Raw genomic sequence first — 23,116 nt, forward strand, 5'->3', positions numbered from 1 at the left:
ACAGTAAAGCCAGGACCCCTCCACATAGACAAAGTAGTCTTTGTGCCACGACAGTTTTATTCATATTATTGCTTGCTTCAGTTTCATTGTATCTCAGCATCTTTTTGTGATTCCGTAGTCCGCTGCCTAAAGAGTGGTGCAAGGTGTGAAAGGGAATCAAGTTCCGGTATTGTGATTTAAACATGTTTTCATTTCTTTTTTATTTCAATACTGTACACATGACATCTGGGGTGTAACGCTCAAATCCTGTGAGAAGGTTTCCAGTCTTCTTCTCCTAACAGATTTCTTCCTATTTTCCCATTTCGGAGGGTTTTTTAGGGAGTTTTTGTTCTGTGGCAGGCAAAGTTTTGTGAGCGATGTCCAGATGTTCATGTTTGTGATATTTGATGAGGTAAATATCAGATGGTACATTTTTAGAGTAGGTATTCTAAATTGAATGTTTGTGATTATTATGTAATCAAAAGAGTGGAATGTAATGGGAAAATGATATGTGACCCTTTTAAATGCTTCATTTGTATAACCAGTTTATTAGTTGCAAGTGCTTAGGTCACAAAGGCCCTGACATAAGAACTGATGTCTCCCACTTGGATTAGATGTTTCCAGCGTCATAGCTGTAGAGATTGAACAAAGTGTTTGTTATGTCTATGACCACCTTTGTTTTAGCATGTTGGGAGAGCAAGGACACGGTCAAAGAGCTGACGTGTCTCACATGGATAAGATGTTCCCAGTACCCTGGCTGTAGATACTCAACAAGATGGTCAAAGGTTTCTGTTGACGCCACCGATATCTAAACTTAGGTATAAGAACTGCCTCGATGTGTTGGGGGCAGAAGGAGGTTCTTGACAGTCTACTGACCACGTAGCTGTTGTGACCCTTTTTCCCTTGCAAGGAAATAAACAGAGAAAAGACACACTTGACTCAGAGCCTTTGTTTCTTACTTAACGATTGTCTGTGCAAAGTCTTTCACCACATTATTACTGAACGAGATTCAAAAAGCCGAGTCGGTAAAATGATCCGAACTTCCCATCACTACTGCGCATATCTCAAGTCATAACTTCCACTCTTTATCATTTGGACTTTGACCCTTCTTGTTTGTGTGGTAGAAATGGTTCCATAAGTCCACGAGGACAAAAGTCCACACATGAGCGCGTCATGAGAAAGAGGCGGTTTCACGTCTCACACCTGAAGCAGGAGGTGAAGCGGCTCGGGGACTTTCCTCACTGCAGAAACAGCAGATTAAATCCATAATTCCCGTGAGAAGCGGCAGAGGTAAGACGTGTGTGTGTGTGTGTGTGTCTCTGCTGGCTCGCTGTGTATTTCACAGTAACTCTGCAGGCTTTGTCTCACTCAATGATTCATAATCCACCGATTCGCTGCTGTTCTTTGGCTCCAACGTCCGCGAGCTTCAAGCACCGACTAAATGTCCCACTCTGTCCAAAGGTTGTGGACAAACCTGCACGTCATATGTGACTCTTCCCCACCAGCTAAAGGTGTGTTTGGAGTATTTTAATGTGGATTCCAGCTTATTGTAGTCAGGACTCTGCCGAATAAAAAAAAGATAATGCGTTGATGTATTTTATCATGATATATACCCTAAATAATGGTTTCCGGTACTGGTTCTGGTCCGGTTTTACGTCCACATGTCGAGCCCACCATCACGTATTTTGGTTCTGTGAGATTAAACGTTCTTCTCTTTCCTCACATCTGTTTAAAAAGGTCGTGTTTATCAAAGTTGAAATGGAACATGGTGGATAGAAAGTGTGGATTCATAGTTCTCACAGTGCCGACGTTTCCTGAAAGCAACACAGTTGAGGACACGCCCCTCACTTGATGCCACGCCCTCTAACCAGATCAGGGCCAAAAGTCTGAGACAAAGCAGACGTCCTCTTTTACCCGGTAGTGATGGGAATTACGGCTCTTTTTAGAGAACCGGCTCTTTCGGCTCCCAAATGGCTCTTCTGATTTTTTGGTGCTTAAATTAATTTATCACCAACAATAATGTAAAATTATGCTCAATATGAATTACTAATGTAAAAAAAACACTGTCAAATGTTTTTATATAAATACACTTTTATTTATACACTCTACAGAGTGATAAAAAAATAAATTAGTGCAAAAACAAACGTTTTACTATTTACATATTTTCCTCCCTCCTGTTCGCTGCTGTGTGTGTAAGTCCCGCCCCTCCGCCCTGTGCTCAGCGCAGACACGCCCCCACACATATTGACCAATCAAATGCGGCTTGAGGGAGAGACACGCCCCCACACATATTGACCAATCAAATGTGGCTTGAGAAAGACACGCCCCCACACGTATTGACTAATCAAATGCGGCTCGAGAGAGAGAGAAAAACAAAGCGGCTCCTGTCGTTCGCGTCAAAGAGTCGCTCTCAGAGCCGGTTCGTTGGCGACCGACACGTCGCTAGTATTTCTAGTACCGGTACACCGAGCAACACTCTTGTGGAATATTTCATTGTAACTAGTTCGGGAGAAGAGAATCATTTATTTCTATGGTTATCTAATAAAAACAAAGTCTTGATGAATGATCAAAGTTGTAAAAGTCAATTGATTTCTTGCTAGCAGGAGGTCAAATACACGCGCACGTATTACAGAGCTCTGTGGAGACGCGTCTCCGAGCAGCGCTGAGCTTTTATACACACACGAAGGTCGTCTCCAGTGGCAAGTATGACAAATTGCGAAGTGAGATATGAAGGTTGAGATGAAGTAACAGACAGTTCCTTTGTTCCAGCGTTTGTGTGAGAGCAAGTTGACTCGCCCTCCTTTCTTTAGACTCCGCTGCAAATGGAAACGTTGGGTCATTCTGCTTTTCACACGTCAAGCTTCAATATAGACAATCTTATGCTAAAAGTGATCATTATGTTCTAACATATTTGACCATGACACATGTCATGTGATACTGGACTGTTTTACTGACTTCTGGACTCTGAAGGAGATGAAGAGGAGAAACAGCACAACTCCATCTGCTGGAAGATGAGTGCTAATGTTCATCTTTTAAATCATTACATGTCAATTAGCTGACGCTTTTATCCAAAGCCACTTACAATAAGAGCGTTTCAACCATAAGGACACAAACCCAGAAGAACAAGAAACAACAAAGTGCACTTTCATCAAATAAGCCACTTTACAACTTGCTGTAGATAAGAGCCATTATAAGTCCAGTGTAAGTGGTACAGTTAGTTAGTGTGTTAGTGGAGGTGGAGTCTGAAGAGGTATGTCTTTAGTCTGAAGATGTGAAGGCTCTCTGTGGTCCTGATGTCTTCAGAGACCTCCTTCCACCATTTAGGAGCAGGACAGCAAAGAGTGGTGATCTAGTCGCTTGTAGCGTATTGCATCAGGTGTGTATTTGGTACAATTGTGTGCATTCTGACCTCATGATCATAAAGGCCCACATGAGTGAGATTGTAGGTTGTTTTGCATGTTCATGTTTCTGCTGTCGGCTGCAGCTTCATCCCTGACAACATCTCACTCCAAGGTTTAGTGAAAAAGTGTCAGCTCTGTAACTCACAGTAACATTACAAAGAAGCCATCGCGAGAGCCCTTAATACTAGCATCAATGTACGAGCGTGCTATAACAAGCTTATTAACATTGCTAACGAGGTGTCTTGCTAGCGGCTAAACGTAGCGATATATGATACATATCTCGTGTTGTCATTCTGCATGCTGAGTTTTAGTAGCCTATATAGTGATTTAACATAAATAACGTCCTGATGGACCGCTGCCTCCTGCCAAAGGAAAGCGCTTAAAAGAAACACGACATTTATAGGATGAGAATTTAAAATGACGTCTCTTGACACGTTGTCTCAAGACAACAACACAAAGTGTCCCATGAGAGTTTTAGTGTTGAGGTGAATGAGCTCTGTGTGTTTGTCCTGATGAAGATAATATGTGAGCTCTCCCAGCAGGTTGGTGTGAAGGTGTGGACTCTGCTATGAATCAGGCTGAGCACCCAGAGGACGGAGTCCCTCCCTCTGAAGCCCCTCTGTGTGGGGAACATGACAGCCAGACCAAAGCTCAGAGGTGAGAGGACCATCTCCAACTGTCCTCCACTCGTCTCCATGTCCCAACGTCTCTGACTCACTGACTCTGCTTCTATGTGTGTGACCAGGATCCATCAGAGACCAGGACCTGGACCCAGCTGTGTGTCCATGAAGAGTAACTGGTCTATGAATCCTCCTCTAGCCTTCAAAGATGTTGGTCCCCCTGTTGATGCAAGGTGAGGGTCTCAGGCTGATGAAGTGTTTCTAAAATCTTAGGCGATGGTCCGGTCGACGGGGGTGTCAGAGGGTGCGTGTGGGAGGCAGGACTCAAGATGCAGAGTTTTAAAACAAAAAGGGACTTTAATTGTCAAAACGTTAAAGCAAAGTCCAAGGGGCAAAAACACACAGGATCCGGGGGAAAAACAGCAGGCAGGAAACTCCGCGACGAAAAACAAGGACATGCGTGGCAAAAGACAATGACGCGACAAGTGACACAGGGGACACATGGCTTAAATACACAAGGGAGGTGCAGGTGATTGCACACAGGTGGAAACTATTAGACGATCACAGGGGATGACGGGACAAGGCAGGAAGTGAAGTTACCCGGGGACACGAGTGGCAGAAAACTACAAAATACAACAGGAAGTGAAACCACACCGTGACAGTACCCCCCCCCTCAAGGGCCGACTTCCAGGCGGCTCACACTAGAGCAAAACAAGGGGTGGGGGGGAGGGAAACCCGAGACGTTGGTCGGACCACCCGAGAAACTCTGGCGGGCGGCCCGGCGGGCGGCCAGGCGACCAGGGAGCCTCCGGTGGTCGGCCCGGCGGACAGGCACACTGCCGGGGAGCCTCCGGTGGTCGGCCCGGCGGACGGCCATTTGGCCGGCTCCGGAACGTCTCTGGAATTGGAGGCACGGGGACACGGGAAACGTCCGGGGTAGTCGGCTCGGGGACACGGGAAACGTCCGGGGTAGTCGGCTCCGGCTCGGGGACACGGGAAACGTCCGGGGTAGTCGGCTCCGGCTCGGGGACACGGGAAACGTCCGGGGTAGTCGGCTCCGGCTCGGGGACACGGGAAACGTCCGGGGTAGTCGGCTCCGGCTCGGGGACACGGGAAACGTCCGGGGTAGTCGGCTCCGGCTCGGGGACACGGGAAACGTCCGGGGTAGTCGGCTCCGGCTCGGGGACACGGGAAACGTCCGGGGTAGTCTGCTCCGGCTCGGGGACACGGGAAACGTCCGGGGTAGTCTGCTCCGGCTCGGGGACACGGGAAACGTCCGGGGTAGTCGGCTCGGGGACACGGGAAACGTCCGGGGTAGTCGGCTCGGGGACACGGAACACCTCTCTGGAATTGGAGGCACGGGGACACGGGAAACGTCCGGGGTAGTCGGCTCGGGGACACGGGAAACGTCCGGGGTAGTCGGCTCGGGGACACGGAACACCTCTCTAGAATTGGAGGCACGGGGACACGGGAAACGTCCGGGGTAGTCGGCTCGGTGACACGGGAAACGTCCGGGGTAGTCGGCTCGGTGACACGGGAAACGTCCGGGGTAGTCGGCTCGGTGACACGGGAAACGTCCGGGGTAGTCGGCTCGGTGACACGGGAAACGTCCGGGGTAGTCGGCTCGGTGACACGGAACACCTCTCTGGAATTGGAGGCTCGGGGACACGGAACACCTCTATGGAATTGGAGGCACGGGGACACGGGAAACGTCCGGGGTAGTCGGCTCGGTGACACGGAACACCTCTCTGGAATTGGAGGCTCGGGGACACGGAATACCTCTCTGGAATTGGAGGCACGGGGACACGGGAAACGTCCGGGGTAGTCGGCTCGGGGACACGGGAAACGTCCGGGGTAGTCGGCTCGGGGACACGGGAAACGTCCGGGGTAGTCGGCTCGGGGACACGGGAAACGTCCGGGGTAGTCGGCTCGGGGACACGGGAAACGTCTGGGGTAGTCGGCTCGGGGACACGGAACACCTCTCTGGAATTGGAGGCACGGGGACACGGGAAACGTCCGGGGTAGTCGGCTCGGGGACACGGGAAACGTCCGGGGTAGTCGGCTCGGGGACACGGAACACCTCTCTGGAATTGGAGGCACGGGGACACGGGAAACGTCCGGGGTAGTCGGCTCGGTGACACGGGAAACGTCCGGGGTAGTCGGCTCGGTGACACGGGAAACGTCCGGGGTAGTCGGCTCGGTGACACGGAACACCTCTCTGGAATTGGAGGCTCGGGGACACGGAACACCTCTCTGGAATTGGAGGCACGGGGACACGGGAAACGTCCGGGGTAGTCGGCTCGGGGACACGGGAAACGTCCGGGGTAGTCGGCTCGGGGACACGGGAAACGTCCGGGGTAGTCGGCTCGGTGACACGGAACACCTCTCTGGAATTGGAGGCTCGGGGACACGGAACACCTCTCTGGAATTGGAGGCACGGGGACACGGGAAACGTCCGGGGTAGTCGGCTCGGGGACACGGGAAACGTCCGGGGTAGTCGGCTCGGGGACACGGGAAACGTCCGGGGTAGTCGGCTCGGGGACACGGGAAACGTCCGGGGTAGTCGGCTCGGTGACACGGGAAACGTCCGGGGTAGTCGGCTCGGTGACACGGAACACCTCTCTGGAATTGGAGGCTCGGGGACACGGAACACCTCTCTGGAATTGGAGGCACGGGGACACGGAACACCTCTCTGGAATTGGAGGCACGGGGACACGGGAAACGTCCGGGGTAGTCGGCTCGGTGACACGGGAAACGTCCGGGGTAGTCGGCTCGGTGACACGGAACACCTCTCTGGAATTGGAGGCACGGGGACACGGGAAACGTCCGGGGTAGTCGGCTCGGGGACACGGGAAACGTCCGGGGTAGTCGGCTCGGGGACACGGGAAACGTCCGGGGTAGTCGGCTCGGGGACACGGGAAACGTCCGGGGTAGTCGGCTCGGGGACACGGGAAACGTCCGGGGTAGTCGGCTCGGGGACACGGGAAACGTCCGGGGTAGTCGGCTCGGGGACACGGGAAACGTCCGGGGCAGTCGGCTCGGGGACACGGGAAACGTCCGGGGTAGTCGGCTCGGGGACACGGGAAACGTCCGGGGTAGTCGGCTCGGGGACACGGGAAACGTCCGGGGTAGTCGGCTCGGGGACACGGGAAACGTCCGGGGTAGTCGGCTCGGGGACACGGGAAACGTCCGGGGTAGTCGGCTCGGGGACACGGAACACCTCCGGGGTAGTCGGCTCCGGCTCGGGGACACGGGAAACGTCCAGGGTAGTCGGCTCCGGCTCGGGGACACGGGAAACGTCCGGGGTAGTCGGCTCCGGCTCGGGGACACGGGAAACGTCCGGGGTAGTCGGCTCCGGCTCGGGGACACGGGAAACGTCCGGGGTAGTCGGCTCCGGCTCGGGGACACGGGAAACGTCCGGGGTAGTCGGCTCCGGCTCGGGGACACGGGAAACGTCCGGGGTAGTCTGCTCCGGCTCGGGGACACGGGAAACGTCCGGGGTAGTCTGCTCCGGCTCGGGGACACGGGAAACGTCCGGGGTAGTCGGCTCGGGGACACGGGAAACGTCCGGGGTAGTCGGCTCGGGGACACGGGAAACGTCCGGGGTAGTCGGCTCGGGGACACGGGAAACGTCCGGGGTAGTCGGCTCGGGGACACGGAACACCTCTCTGGAATTGGAGGCACGGGGACACGGGAAACGTCCGGGGTAGTCGGCTCGGGGACACGGGAAACGTCCGGGGTAGTCGGCTCGGGGACACGGAACACCTCTCTAGAATTGGAGGCACGGGGACACGGGAAACGTCCGGGGTAGTCGGCTCGGTGACACGGGAAACGTCCGGGGTAGTCGGCTCGGTGACACGGGAAACGTCCGGGGTAGTCGGCTCGGTGACACGGGAAACGTCCGGGGTAGTCGGCTCGGTGACACGGGAAACGTCCGGGGTAGTCGGCTCGGTGACACGGGAAACGTCCGGGGTAGTCGGCTCGGTGACACGGAACACCTCTCTGGAATTGGAGGCTCGGGGACACGGAACACCTCTATGGAATTGGAGGCACGGGGACACGGGAAACGTCCGGGGTAGTCGGCTCGGTGACACGGAACACCTCTCTGGAATTGGAGGCTCGGGGACACGGAACACCTCTCTGGAATTGGAGGCACGGGGACACGGGAAACGTCCGGGGTAGTCGGCTCGGGGACACGGGAAACGTCCGGGGTAGTCGGCTCGGTGACACGGAACACCTCTCTGGAATTGGAGGCTCGGGGACACGGAACACCTCTCTGGAATTGGAGGCACGGGGACACGGGAAACGTCCGGGGTAGTCGGCTCGGTGACACGGGAAACGTCCGGGGTAGTCGGCTCGGTGACACGGAACACCTCTCTGGAATTGGAGGCACGGGGACACGGGAAACGTCCGGGGTAGTCGGCTCGGGGACACGGGAAACGTCCGGGGTAGTCGGCTCGGGGACACGGGAAACGTCCGGGGTAGTCGGCTCGGTGACACGGGAAACGTCCGGGGTAGTCGGCTCGGTGACACGGAACACCTCTCTGGAATTGGAGGCACGGGGACACGGGAAACGTCCGGGGTAGTCGGCTCGGGGACACGGGAAACGTCCGGGGTAGTCGGCTCGGGGACACGGGAAACGTCCGGGGTAGTCGGCTCGGGGACACGGGAAACGTCCGGGGTAGTCGGCTCGGGGACACGGGAAACGTCCGGGGTAGTCGGCTCGGGGACACGGGAAACGTCCGGGGCAGTCGGCTCGGGGACACGGGAAACGTCCGGGGTAGTCGGCTCGGGGACACGGGAAACGTCCGGGGTAGTCGGCTCGGGGACACGGGAAACGTCCGGGGTAGTCGGCTCGGGGACACGGGAAACGTCCGGGGTAGTCGGCTCGGGGACACGGGAAACGTCCGGGGTAGTCGGCTCGGGGACACGGAACACCTCCGGGGTAGTCGGCTCCGGCTCGGGGACACGGAACACCTCCGGGGTAGTCGGCTCCGGCTCGGGGACACGGAACACCTCCGCAGTCGGCTCCGGCTCGGGGACACGGAACACCTCCGCAGTCGGCGGCGGCTCAGCCCCCCCCATAACCCACCCCATGGCCCCCCCCTCAAGGGCTGGATCCCAGACAGCCCTCAAATCACCAACGGGAGGGTGGGTGAGGACCATGGGACGGGAGGGAGGGAGCCTGAGTCTCGGAGCGGGGACTGGCCGCGTCGGGGTCGAGAGTCTCGGAGCGGGGACTGGCCGCGTCGGGGTCGAGAGTCTCGGAGCGGGGACTGGCCGCGTCGGGGTCGAGAGTCTCGGAGCGGGGACTGGCCGCGTCGGGGTCATGGAACGTGGGGCCGGTACTGGTCGGGTCGGGGTCATGGAACGTGGGGCCGGTACTGGTCGGGTCGGGGTCGTGGAACGTGGGGCCACTACTGGTCGGGTCGGGGGCGTGGAACGTGGGGCCGGTACTGGTCGGGTCGGGGGCGTGGAACGTGGGGCCGGTACTGGTCGGGGACGTGGAACGTGGGGCCGGTACTGGTCGGGTCGGGGACGTGGAACGTGGGGCCGGTACTGGTCGGGTCGGGGACATGGAACGTGGGGCCGGTACTGGTCGGGTCGGGGACATGGAACGTGGGGCCGGTACTGGTCGGGTCGGGGACATGGATCGTGGCACTGGTACCGGGGGCATGGATCGTGGCACTGGTACCGGGGGCATGGATCGTGGCACTGGTACCGGGGGCATGGATCGTGGCACTGGTACCGGGGGCATGGATCGTGGCGCAGGCTCGAGGGTCGGGGGCATGGATCGGGGCGTCGGATCAGGGGTCATGGGCTTGAGTCGGGAGGCCGGGACGGGAATCTGCTGCGGCCCAGCGCTGGACGTTGTGCGCTGCGACCCAGCAGGGTCGGGATGTTGCTGCGGCCCAGCGCTGGACATCGTGCGCTGCGACCGAGCAGGGTCGGGATGTTGCTGCGGCCCAGCGCTGGACACTGTGCGCTGCGACCGAGCAGGGTAGGAACGTCGTCGCGGCCCAGCGCTGGACACTGTGCGCTGCGACCGAGCAGGGTCGGAACGTCGTCGCGGCCCAGTGCTGGACACTGTGCGCTGCGGCCGCGCGTGGGGACCGTAGGTAGCCTGGAGCCGGACCGCAAGGTCCATCACCCGCTCCCAGGAAGAATCGCCGCCGGACGACCACGAAATGGCCTCCTCTTCTGGGGACCATGTGGTGGGCGGTGGATGGTGACCCAGATGCCTGCTGAGGGCTCCAGATGGGGAGACGGAGTAGTACAAGTACCCAGCTGGAACCCCCGGGAGGACCGTTCCCCCACTACGGGCAGCCCGCTGGAGACTCCGTGGACCGCCCATTGCCAGACGGGTTCCCCTGAACTCGTCCAAGGGAAAAAACTCTGCTGAGTCCTTTCTTGGTCGCGTCATTCTGTCAGAGGGTGCGTGTGGGAGGCAGGACTCAAGATGCAGAGTTTTAAAACAAAAAGGGACTTTAATTGTCAAAACGTTAAAGCAAAGTCCAAGGGGCAAAAACACACAGGATCCGGGGGAAAAACAGCAGGCAGGAAACTCCGCGACGAAAAACAAGGACATGCGTGGCAAAAGACAATGACGCGACAAGTGACACAGGAGACACATGGCTTAAATACACAAGGGAGGTGCAGGTGATTGGACACAGGTGGAAACTATTAGACGATCACAGGGGATGACGGGACAAGGCAGGAAGTGAAGTTACCCGGGGACACGAGTGGCAGAAAACTACAAAATACAACAGGAAGTGAAACCACACCGTGACAGGGGGGCCGTCATTTCCAAGCGGGCGCTGCTGCCTGGAGGAACGCTGTGGTCTAAAAGGTCTAACACAGGGGAGCCCACACTTTATCAGCTCGCAAGCTACTTGTCATCAACGCTTCAATCCAAGTCATGGCGATCGCCCAAATAATGACAACGAGCATTAGCGGTAACCAAGGCAACAACATCGCTGCAGACCGGGAGAACACAAAACGAATCCATGTAAAGAAACAAGCAACAATAAGTTACTGCAGACGTTCTTGGTCGTTACCTCACTCCATGACTTGCACTGATGCATGCGTGGTCCCCTGACGTGGTTCTTTCTTCAATGTTCGGTGATCTACCTGCACTGCGTTGGTGAAGGACCAGGGGCCTCATTTATAAATGTTGCGTACGCACAAAAGAAGGCGTATGCCGCTCTCTACGCAATAATTGGTATTTATAAAAAGCAAACTTGACGGAAGCTCGGACCGATGCGTACGCACAAAAACGGGTGAAATGAGAACCGTCGGCAAATCCAAGAAACACACAAAACGTGTGTGAAAGTGTGTAAAACTAGACTGTTGTAAAAGAAATGCCAATACTTTCTCTTATAAATAACACAAACACCCGTTTGATCGATCTGCAGCGTAAAACAAACAGAAATAGAATTTAACACATTTTCAAAAAGAAAAGTGAAATATGTTCTGCAATATTATCGGCATGTTATTAAATTCATCCTCAAAACACAGCTGTTGCTTGTCAGATGCAATCAGATGGACGGTAATAAAACGCCATGATGCCGTCACAATGCGTAATGACGCTGATGGCTGATCTTCGCTCTTAGAAGACGTGGCACATGGAAGGATTGGCGCTGTAGTGCAGCGCACCATCGGCCTGTTTAAGGGCAGATGGCGCTGCCTCGACTGCACTGGAGGGAGGTTGTTGTTTACTCCTGAAAAGGTGTGAAACAACGTGCTGCATGTGCTGTGCTACATGATGTGGCACAGCTTCCAAACGTGCCTCGACCCCCTGACGCCGATGTTGGCCCAGACCCTGTCACCGATCCCCAACCACTGCCGCCAGTCTCTCATCAGGAGGGGACAGCTCCGGTGTCCCTTTCCCCCCCGTGAAGACACACTTTGGCGATGGCGCGCTAAACGCTTTTTTGCATCCACTTTGATGTCAGACCAGTTTTTCTTTATTTGGGTCCGAGGTCGTGAGGCTGCAGCGTTGCTCTGCAACCTTTTGCCCCTCAGGTGCCTTGTTGGCATCAGTGATGTCCACACTGTGTCCTCCAAAGAGCATCTTACTTCTCCTTCCGACCTCCCAATGATCATCTCCACTTCACAGTGAGTGAAGTTACGTTTCTTCGTTTTCCTCGCAGTGTTTGTCATGATTTCGCAATCGATGAATATTCATTTGTGGGCGTTCCACAGACTATTTAAGGGCAACTATTAGCCTGACATGAAGCCGCAAAAGCTGCGCTGCATTTAGAAGTGATTGTGATTTATTAAGGGAAAACTGCGTAGGACATTTTATAAGTCCGAATGTTTCTGTGCGTACGCATGTCCTACGTTTCATCCGTACGCCACTTCTGGAGCAAATCCTACGCAAGCTTTTATAAATGAGGCCCCTGGTCCCCCTGGTCTAACACATGCGCTCACTCACAGAGTGCGACCCCCAGTGGACTGATTAGGAATAGCAGCTACTTTTATAGAAAAGCTATTTGTGTCTTTCTGTAATTCTCACAATAGTAAAGTCATCCAGCGGGCTGCACTGGACCCCCAGCAGACCAGATTTGGCCCTCGGGCCTTGAGTTAGACATCCATCATCTAACTGGTTTGTGTGTGTTTAAGTGTGAATCATTAACTGTAAACATCCTCAGATGTAAACACAATGTGAGCTAGTTCCTCCACATCAGGATCAGCAGAGGTCACATCTGGAGACAGCTGCAGGTTTCTGGAGTCAGATGACTGGGACTGAACATGTGATTAGAATAAACTCAGTGCTCTGTGGACCAGCTGACGTGGTCTCTGGAATCCATGCAGAGGTTTGGACAAAGTATCGTCAATAGACTCTGTGAAAAAGGCCAAAGACTAGTTTCAGAAGATCTAAGACTTCTAGAGGTCAGGGGACGGACTAAAGAGGTTTAAAGTAGTTCCATAGGACTTTGTACCAGATGCAGAGGTCTGCAGACGTTGTTTTTCTGACCCACAGTAAGAACTAAAACCAGATGAAACTGATGACTAACTATCACTCAACTAATAAACTGTCCGTCATCATCGACAGTCTTCAGCATCTGGTTTTTCATGATCAATCATAAAAGAAGCCAATATCTTTAACTAATGTTGTGTTGATGGTCCAAACACCATGTGAGCTGATGGTTCATGTTCCTCCACAGAGAGGACCAGGAGAGCTCAGAGGTTCCCACAGATACGTCTGCCCAGCAGCATCAAACACACCTGGACTCTATCTTCATGGTGTGTACACGTACAACTACTTTAACATCTCTCAGTTCACCATCATCTCAATGCTGCACTTTGTAGACCAGTGGATTCTCCGTCTGTCCAACATGGACCTGATGGTGGCTTCCGTGTTCTAGTTGGTGTCATTCATAGAATGTTCTGTTCCAGCTACTGGAGGAGAACATCCTCACTTTTGTGAAGAACGAGCTGAAGAAGATCCAGAAGGTTATGAGTTCAGATTACCCAGAATGCTTAGAGAAAGATGATGAGGAGGTGCAGGATGAAGAGCAGAGGAGGAGCAGAGAGGCCCTTGTGAAGATCTCAGTGCACTTCCTGAGGAGAATGAAGGAGGAGGAGCTGGCTGAGCGTCTGCAGAGCAGTAAGAGGATTTCTCTACAGACTTACCATGCTGATAAATGAGACCTTCACTAATGTCTCCAGAGATGGACAGAATATATTCATAGTCATTCTCTGAGGAAAGGACATGTTGAAACATATTCTGTGACTCATTGATCTTCTTTGTTGTCTTCATTCAGGACTTCTTCCTGCAGATTGTCAGAGTGAACTCAAATCCAACCTGAAGAAGAAGTTCCAGTGTGTGTTTGAGGGGATCGCTAAAGCAGGAAACACAATCCTTCTGAATGAGATCTACACAGAGCTCTACATCACAGAGGGAGGGACTGCAGAGGTCAATGAAGAACATGAGGTCAGACAGATTGAAACAGCATCTAGGAAACCAGCCAGACCAGAAACAACCATCAGACAAGAAGACCTCCTCAAAGCCTCAGCTGGAGGAGAGGAACCAATCAGAACAGTGATGACTAAGGGAGTGGCTGGCATTGGGAAAACCGTCTTAACACAGAAGTTCACTCTGGACTGGGCTGAAGACAAAGACCACCAGGACATACAGTTCACATTTCCATTCACCTTCAGAGAGCTGAATGTGCTGAGAGAGAAGAAGTTCAGCTTTGTCGGACTTGTTCATCACTTCTTCAGTGAAACCAGAGCAGCAGGAATCTGCAAGTTTGAAGAGTTCCAGGTCGTGTTCATCTTTGACGGTCTGGATGAGTGTCGCCTTCCTCTGGACTTCCACAACAATGAGATCCTGACTGATGTCACAGAGTCGGCCTCAGTGGATGTGCTCCTCACAAACCTCATCAGGGGGAAGCTGCTTCCTTCTGCTCGCCTCTGGATCACCACACGACCTGCAGCAGCCAATCAGATCCCTCCTGAGTGTGTTGGCATGGTGACAGAGGTCAGAGGGTTCACTGACCCCCAGAAGAAGGAGTACTTCAGGAAGAGGTTCAGAGATGAGGAGCAGGCCAGCAGGATCATCTCTCACATCAAGACCTCACGAAGCCTCCACATCATGTGCCACATCCCAGTCTTCTGCTGGATCACTGCTACAGTTCTGGAGGAGATGTTGAAGACCAGAGAGGGAGGAGAGCTTCCCAAGACCCTGACTGAGATGTACATCCACTTCCTGGTGGTTCAGTCCAAAGTGAAGAAGGTCAAGTACGATGGAGGAGCTGAGACGGATCCACACTGGAGTCCAGAGAGCAGGAAGATGATCGAGTCTCTGGGAAAACTGGCCTTTGATCAGCTGCAGAAAGGCAACCTGATCTTCTATGAATCCGACCTGACAGAGTGTGGCATCGATATCAGAGCAGCCTCGGTGTACTCAGGAGTGTTCACTCAGATCTTCAGAGAGGAGAGAGGACTGTACCAGGACAAGGTGTTCTGCTTCGTCCATCTGAGTGTTCAGGAGTTTCTGGCTGCTCTTCATGTCCATCTGACCTTCTTCAGCTCTGGTGTCAATCTGCTGTCAGAAGAACAAACAACCTCCCTGGTGTCTAAAGTCTTTAGAGACAAACCTAAACCAAAGTGTCTCTACCAGAGTGCTGTGGACGAGGCCTTACAGAGTCCTAATGGGCACCTGGACTTGTTCCTCCGCTTCCTCCTGGGTCTTTCCCTGGAGGCCAATCAGACTCTCCTACGAGGTCTGCTGACACAGACAGGAAGTCGCTCACAGACCAATCAGGAGACAGTCCAGTACATCAAGAAGAAGATCAGTGAGGATGTGTCTCCAGAGAAAAGCATCAATCTGTTCCACTGTCTGAATGAACTGAATGATGTTTCTCTAGTGGAGGAGATCCAACAGTCCCTTAGTTCAGGAAGTCTCTCCTCAGATAAACTGTCTCCTGCTCAGTGGTCAGCTCTGGTCTTCATCTTACTGTCATCAGAAGATCTGGAGGTGTTTGACCTGAAGAAATACTCTGCTTCAGAGGAGGCTCTTCTGAGGCTGCTGCCAGTGGTCAAAGCCTCCAACAAAGTTCTGTAAGTACAGAGAGAGTTAATTCATACATCAGAACTTAAACATGCTGCCATCTTTTATACTTACTGCTTCTTCTTCATCCCTCTCTTCAGACTGAGTGGCTGTAACCTCTCAGAGAGAAGCTGTGACGCTCTGTCCTCAGTTCTCAGCTCCCAGTCCTCTAGTCTGAGAGAGTTGGATCTGAGTAACAACCACCTGCAGGATTCAGGAGTGAAGCTGCTGTCTGCTGGACTGAAGAGTCCAAACTGTGAACTGGAGACTCTCAGGTCAGGATTCAATTAAAGTCCACTTGGTGTCTTTATTTACATCCATGGTACATTTCTGACCTTCATAGGATTCTTTCTGCTTCCATGATTTAAATCAAATATGTATTTTGCAACTATTTCCATAAAATGTGTTTATTTTAAATATAATGTAAATATTTGACATTATAGAGTTAGTAGTAATGTTATCAGATTGTTGATGTACATTAGTGGGTGTTTAGTTGTGACTGGAAACCAGTCAGTAACCATGTTAATGTGACCCCTCTTTACCTGATAGTATCTCAGTACTGCAGTGACCTTTCAGTCCTCTCAGCTCCCTCAGATCATGTGACATGTGTCTTATTCTGTGTGTCTGCAGGCTGTCAGGCTGTCTGATCACAGAGGAAGGTTGTGCTTCTCTGGCCTCAGCTCTGAGCTCCAACCCCTCCCATCTGAGAGAGCTGGACCTGAGCTACAATCATCCAGGAGACTCAGGAGTGAAGCTGCTGTCTGCTGGACTGGAGGATCCTCACTGGAGACTGGAGACTCTCAGGTATGAAGAGGCTGCAGCCACAGACCAACGAGCTGGAAACCTTTTCTCTCCCTCACATTGTGAGCCTGGTTAATAAGACCCTGACAAAATATGCTGCGCGCTCCATTTGTGCGTCAGTAGATCTGTGATGGACACCGTGGTCCACTTAAGAAAGCCGTGGACGTGCACTTATCACAGCTCTGTCCACCTGGATTGACACTTTTCTCCTTTTCCTTTAAATAATCCTCAGTCTTCAGAGCTTTGGCCTCAACGCTGCCCCTGACACTAGAATTAAACTCTCATGGTCGCGTCCTTATTGTCCACAAACAATGTCCACTAAGGCCGTCAAAATGCTCAAAAATGATCTTTGAATATTCCCTTTAAAAAAACACATATATTTGAATATCTGGTTGCACATTAGACACGTCAATAACAGGACATATGAATAAGAGACAGAAATACATGTATAGTTAATTTATTTAAGATTAAACATATTTAACACATTACCTACACAAAAATAAGTAAATGAACTAATGGCCAAGACCTTGTCCTCTCTCTCTCTCTTTGCCGTCCACATTTGAAGGGGCGAGTGCTGACCTCTTTTTATTGACTAAATTTCAGCGTTCAGAGCGGACTGCGGATCAGGGGATGGAGAGATATTTCTTTCCATCTGGGCGACGTGAGGGGATCTCCCACAGCCCAAAGCTTTGCACCACATGAGAGGATTTAGTTGAGCAGCTATTGGAGACTCTCTTTTTGAAGCAGCAGATTGATGACCTGGTCTGGGCTGTCCCTGCAGGACGTGTCTCCAAAGAGACACCCCACAGCAGTTGAAGCAGTTTTCTCAGCGGGTTGCTGATCACGGGGTTCACTGCCTGCCACATTCACTGGTTTCATCTCCACCAGTAGAGCCACCTGCTGCTCTTTTAAATGAATGTGGCCATGAAAGCCTGGATCCAGATAACTGGCTTTGTTAAGCAGCTTAAATGCATCCTTTTCCTCGCTGTACCGCTTCTCCACATCTGTGATGGTCTATGTCTTCATCTGGTTCTGGTTCTCCTGCGTTGTCTTGTTCACAACATGTTTTAAAGGCAGTTTGACATTTGTCAGTTAAAAGTGCTTCTGTTGCCCCTTTAAAGGGTTGAAGGACCTCTTGTACCTGCAATGAATAAGTGAATATAATATGCGTTGATATTAGATTGACAGGTTTGCATTTATCCATGTGTTAATAATATTGACACACAGTAAATAAATGGGGGCCGTCCTTCTACCTATTGTTAGGACCGTTTGCATTTGTCCAGCCTGTCACGGTACATATTTCATACACTCTGCTCACCTTTTCCATTAGGGACCGTTGGCTTGTGCTCAGCTCCATTCTTGACAGTTTCTTCTCAAAGATGACAGCAGACACAGCTGCTTGCTGCTCCGATGCGCCGCAGATCGTTTCATATGTGCTGTTCCATCGCGTTGGAAAGTCGTTGATCAGCTTCTCCCTTTTCAATCCTAGAGGTTGTTGTTCCTGCTGGAGGAGGTATCTGTCGCCGGGACATTTGCTGCCACTTTCAGCCCACTAACGGGGATTTCAATGGCTCTGACCCCGAGCCCTTTACGCACAGCATAGTGTGCTCACACATGGTATATTTCCCCTGTGAAGATGTCACGTAATCAGTGGCATCGTCCGTTGCGATGACAATCACTGAGCAGCATTACTCGTACTTACGTCTTTGGGGTCACAAACAGTTACTTCACACAAACACCGTCCTTCACGTCCATGGTCCTCTGGAAGGTTCCTGTGGGACAACGTCCACCCTCAGCAGCACTCCTCGTCCCTCACAGACCGACAGCACCACTGCAGAGGACTAGAAAAGGTCTCCCTGCTTCCCTCTGATGAGGTCTTGGCGTTGGGTCGGTGAGAGGAGAGGAGCAGCAGCTCCGGTGTCGGTCCGGCTCGTGGTCGCTGGTAGCTCGCCAGATGTGGTGGATTCATTTCTTCCTATTTGAACTATTTAACTGTGACTTTATCTGACTGGTGATGAGGACCCACGCGTCCTCACAGGGACTCTCAGTAACACACAGAACACACTGCACATCTCATCCTTCACTTCAGACACTTATTGGAGCAACAGCACTCGAATAAACCCACTTCTTTCCTGAAAGACACCACCTGTCAACACCTGGATGTGTAGATGCTAGTCATCTGCCTCCAGTGTGTCTTTGTCCTTTAGTCCAAACCTTTGTGGTGCTGTAGTGATCTCAGGATACTTTCTCCTTTACTTCAGAGAGACAACAGTCCTTATTAAACCAACACAAGAGGTCCAACAATCAATACTTCTACAGTGACCACGGATCAGCTGACTGTGGTGGAGATGAACCACAGAGAATAGTGGACTTCATCCATCAGGAGACACAGAGACTCCTGATGGACCATCATGTGGACGTGGACCTGCTGGATGTGGAAGCAGCTGCTTGATCTCATGTTCCACAGAACTACTGTAGAAGATGATCACATGTCACATGTTGTGTTTAAGCACAAGTGGACAAAGAAACCACTTGATGCAGGTTAAAACATTTGATTGACTGACTGCTGAAGGAAGCTGAGTGTGAAATGAAGATGATGGTCAGTATGATGCTGGTGATGAATGAGTGAAGATGATGAGCTGTGGAAGAAGAAGAGGTGAGGTAAACTCCGCAAACTTTTCAGGGGCAGCAATGGAAAGCTCTGCAATTGGTGTCTGGGGTGCGTGGGAAGGCAGGACTCAAATGCAGAGTTCAAGTAACAAAAGACGACTTTAATAGTCAAAAATACCAAAAGTAAAAGGCCAAGGGGAAAAAAACACACACGAACCAGGGCAAAAAAGCAGGCACGAACTAGACACATCCAGGACATTCGACAATGACGCGACAAGTGACACAAGAGACACACGGCTTAAATACACTAGGGAGGTGCAGGTGATTGGACACAGGTGGAAATGCTCAGACAATCACAGGGGACGACAGGACAAGGCAGGAAGTGAAGTTACCCGGGGACACGAGTGGCAGAAAACTACAAAATAAGAGCGGACGTGAACCACACCGTGACAAATGGTGCATTCAAGGCAATTGTATGCTTCTTGGAGGTGCTCCATGTGGACATGAAGGACAAAGCTGTGTGTGAGAGTGATGTAATGTCCATGTCTCCATGCTGCTCTGACCCCCCTCCTCCTTTCAGGGTGGAGCCTGATGGAGTCCGATGGTTGACACCAGGTCTGAGGAAGTGTAAGTGTGCTTTGATTCATGAAGATTCCACCATCTTCACACTGTGACATCACTGATTCACCTCTGTGATGTCATCATCATCAAGTGTCAGTAGATGAACACATGATTAATAACTGCAGCTGTATTGTGTCTTGTTCTCTCATCAGATTCCTGTCAACTCACAATCGACACAAACACAGTAAACAAACACCTCAAACTGTCTGACAACAACAGGAAGGTGACACGTGTGGAGGAGGATCAGTCATATCCTGATCATCCAGACAGATTTGACTTCAGGCCTCAGCTGCTGTGTAGAACTGGTCTGACTGGTCGCTGTTACTGGGAGGTCGAGTGGAGCGGATACGTTAATGTATCAGTGAGTTACAGAGGAATCAGGAGGAAAGGAGACAGTGATGACTGTTGGTTTGGATTGAATGATCAGTCCTGGAGTCTGCGATGCTCTGATGAAGGTTACTATGTCCGTCACAATAAGACAGCAACACACATCACCTCCTCCTCCTCTGGTAGAGTAGCAGTGTATGTGGACGGTCCTGCTGGCTCTCTGTCCTTCTACAGAGTCTCCTCTGACACACTGATCCACCTCCACACCTTCAGCACCACATTCACTGAACCTCTTTATCCTGGGTTTGGGTCCTGGTCTGGTTCTGGTTCCTCAGTGTCTCTGTGTCCTCTGTAGGAGGGAGAGTCTCCTCCTGGTGGAGAACCTTCCTCTCTGCTCACCACATAGTTCAGTCTGTACAGCTGATGGTGGTTCATGTGGGTGTAGATGCAGGTGGAGCAGGTGAGGGGTACCTGAGCTGGTCTGGACTCTGGGGGGTCCACAGCTCTCTGGGACTCAGATGGAAGTGTGAAAGAGCTCAGCTTAATGCTGCTGTGCTCCTTCAATCAATAGATGATCATTTAGATATTGGCTCCTAATTAGGCTTTAATCTTAATCTTTATGTGTTCAAGAAGACATTTTATAAGACGTCTTTCATCTGTCCCCCCATATAAGACAAATGTCTCTGATGATAAATTGTCCTTATCTGTGTGTGGGCTTCATTAGCATTCATTCTAATAAAATCAAGGCGTTGCTTTTTCAAGGATTGTTGGTGTGAAATCTAATTCCACGTAATCAGGTTTGTTGTGAACAAAAAGCTTTTGAAAGCTTCAGCAAACCTCTGAAGAAGGTTTAATGACAGATAATATCAGGTACTTGTGTTTTTATTACCGTTAGTATATAATAGTACAACGTTTAGTGCCTCCATGTGTTACTTTGGCTTCACAGGAATATAATTGTATGTTTGTAATGTGAATAAATGACTTTTATTGGAAACAACATGTGGTGCAGTGACTGGTCCGGGCCAGCAGGGGGACGTCAGCGATGGGATTAAACCAGTAAACATGATTCATATTCCCAACACGTATCACAGTGTGAATATAATAAAGACCAAATAACACCAACAGAGACGTTCATGTTCATTTCTTTGTGATAATAACTTGTTGATGTCGTACTGAACACAAACAGGAACAAGTGCTTTCACACGACTCTCCCTCTTTTCTCTCTCAACCTTTAACCAAACGTGACGACCTTTGACCTCACAGCGTCTATTTAAGGAAGTTCTCCCAAGCTTCAAATCCACAGGAATCTGAATGTGTCAGTGAATTCTTCATCGCAACATCAAATAAAATAGACTCACAACAATCGTTGAGTTTGTCATGAAATAAATATGAAGCAACATCTCAGTCAGAATGCTGCACATGAACCTCACATGGTGATTTAAACCAAACAGGTAAAGGTGGATTATACTTTAATCCAAATAAAAAAATAAAACATACACAAAAACATGTAAATATACATTAGATTTACTGACCAAAAGATTAAAAACATAAAAGTTAAAAAAAGAAAATCACGTTTTTAAAAAAACCCAAAAGATTATTTAAATAAAGTCCAGATGAATGAAGAAATGTCAGATTTCTAAAAGGTGCTGCACTTTATTGTGTGATTAATTCAAACAAATGTTGATGTTGATAATGTAGGAGACAGATAACAGGTCTGATGGACCAAACATAATGTGCAGAGGTGTCCTCTCTCCAGTAGTGGTGGTGACTCTAGATGAAGACAACTGGTGGGAAACCAGTCAGAGATCCAGAGGGAGAAACCAGTCCTGTTTGGGGGGTCGTCTCATTGTTGATCCTCTAGTGACCTTGTTGTTGTTTGTTCCATCAACACCTGAAGCTGATGAACAGCCCCTCTGCTGCTCACCTGACCGACAAGAAGCTCATTCTGCTTCTACTTCTTACATCTCTCACTCTCACCAGTAAAGTGGTTACCATGGCGATGCACGCTAGCATCCGCCTGTTGCCAGGGCTGTTTATGAGAACCCCCCGTGACGCATGACCGCCGTGTGTGTGTTTAAACCTGCAGTGCGACCACAAGGTGGAGCTAGAGGACCTTTGTGAGGTCATCAGGGTGGAGACAAACAGAAAGATAAGTGTGTGTGTCTCAAAGGCTGCATCCTTGTAGCCTGCAGCCTTCAGCAGTCTTCTGGTCTACCTGGTCTGGTCCTCCAACAATTGCGTAGGCTGAACCGAGCGGCCTCTGAGATGGGACGGTCTGTCCTACGGGGGACTTCCTGCTTGCGTCATCTAAAAGTTGAAAGAATCAACCAACTTTCCTCTTCGTTTTGATACCAGGCACAAGTGACGAATGTGCAAGAACTTTGATGGATTTGCTCCACCATTGTTAGAAAACGTTTCACTCAACGCCGGTAAAATCATTGAACATGACGTTCATTAAACGCTTGCAGAGTTGACATGTACAAGTCTTCAAGTTATATAGTCTAAGGTGACAAACATCTCTGTCCTTGGGGGAGGTGTGGGGGCGCTGGATCAGCTCCTACTGGTCACCTCCACATTACATTACATTACATTACATGTCTTTTAGCGGAAGCTTTTATCCAAAGCGACGTACAATAAGTGCATTCAACCATAGGGTACAAACTCAGGAGAACAAGAAACAAGAAAGTGCAATTTCCTCAAATAAGCCAATTTACAATTTGCTATAGATGAGTGACGTTACAAGTACAATTTGAGCAGCTCCAGCAGGGGGCGCCTTGTCCCTGTGCTCACACGTCATTGAGACAAATGATGGAACGAGAACATCTGGAGGAGCAAGTGCTGTACGAAGAACATATCTCACACATAAGAAACACACGACTCTTGCTGGTAGGACACCTTCATCATTTTGTGTCTTCTCTTGAGATTAGTTTGTCAAGAAGACATTTGTAAAATAACGCCTCCATAATTCTCCCAATTTACCAGGATGGTGACCAGGCTCATGACAGTTCATTGCCTGAATGAAGTCCCTCAGCAGAAGATACAAACAATAGAAGACAATATGGAGCTGTGAACATCCTTTCCGCTGGTTAGACGATGCAGAGAAGTTTCATTTAGTTGAAGCGTGTTCTACGTGCAGGCAGGACCATCTCACCTGTCACTGCAAACGCTGGTGTTTCAGTCAAGGCTTCATCCTGGAG

General features: G+C 51.0%; 2 protein-coding genes across 3 annotated transcripts in view; one reads left to right on the forward strand and one right to left on the reverse strand.

The window, feature by feature from the left end:
* The window catches only part of LOC144390310 (dual specificity calcium/calmodulin-dependent 3',5'-cyclic nucleotide phosphodiesterase 1C-like), a 442,515-nt gene that overhangs the window by 185,554 nt on the left and 233,845 nt on the right, over positions 1–23,116 (reverse strand). The window lies entirely within an intron of this gene.
* Positions 1–23,116, forward strand: part of LOC120813551 (protein NLRC3-like) — a 238,354-nt gene that overhangs the window by 25,186 nt on the left and 190,052 nt on the right. The window contains exons 5-9 of one of the 2 annotated variants that reach the window (XR_013454320.1): positions 13,403–13,613; positions 13,771–15,571; positions 15,662–15,835; positions 16,191–19,598; positions 19,745–21,041. Coding sequence is in view for 1 of the 2 variants with exons in the window: in XM_078096703.1 (XP_077952829.1) it covers positions 13,403–13,613; positions 13,771–15,571 (2,012 nt within the window). In the remaining variant the exon portion in view is untranslated. Of the gene's footprint in view, positions 1–13,402; positions 13,614–13,770; positions 15,572–15,661; positions 15,836–16,190; positions 19,599–19,744; positions 21,042–23,116 lie in introns of those variants that run through there. The other variant, XM_078096703.1, reaches the window with a different exon arrangement.

This window comes from Gasterosteus aculeatus, chromosome 21 (assembly GCF_964276395.1).
Source record: "Gasterosteus aculeatus chromosome 21, fGasAcu3.hap1.1, whole genome shotgun sequence".
Lineage (NCBI taxonomy): Eukaryota > Metazoa > Chordata > Actinopteri > Perciformes > Gasterosteidae > Gasterosteus > Gasterosteus aculeatus.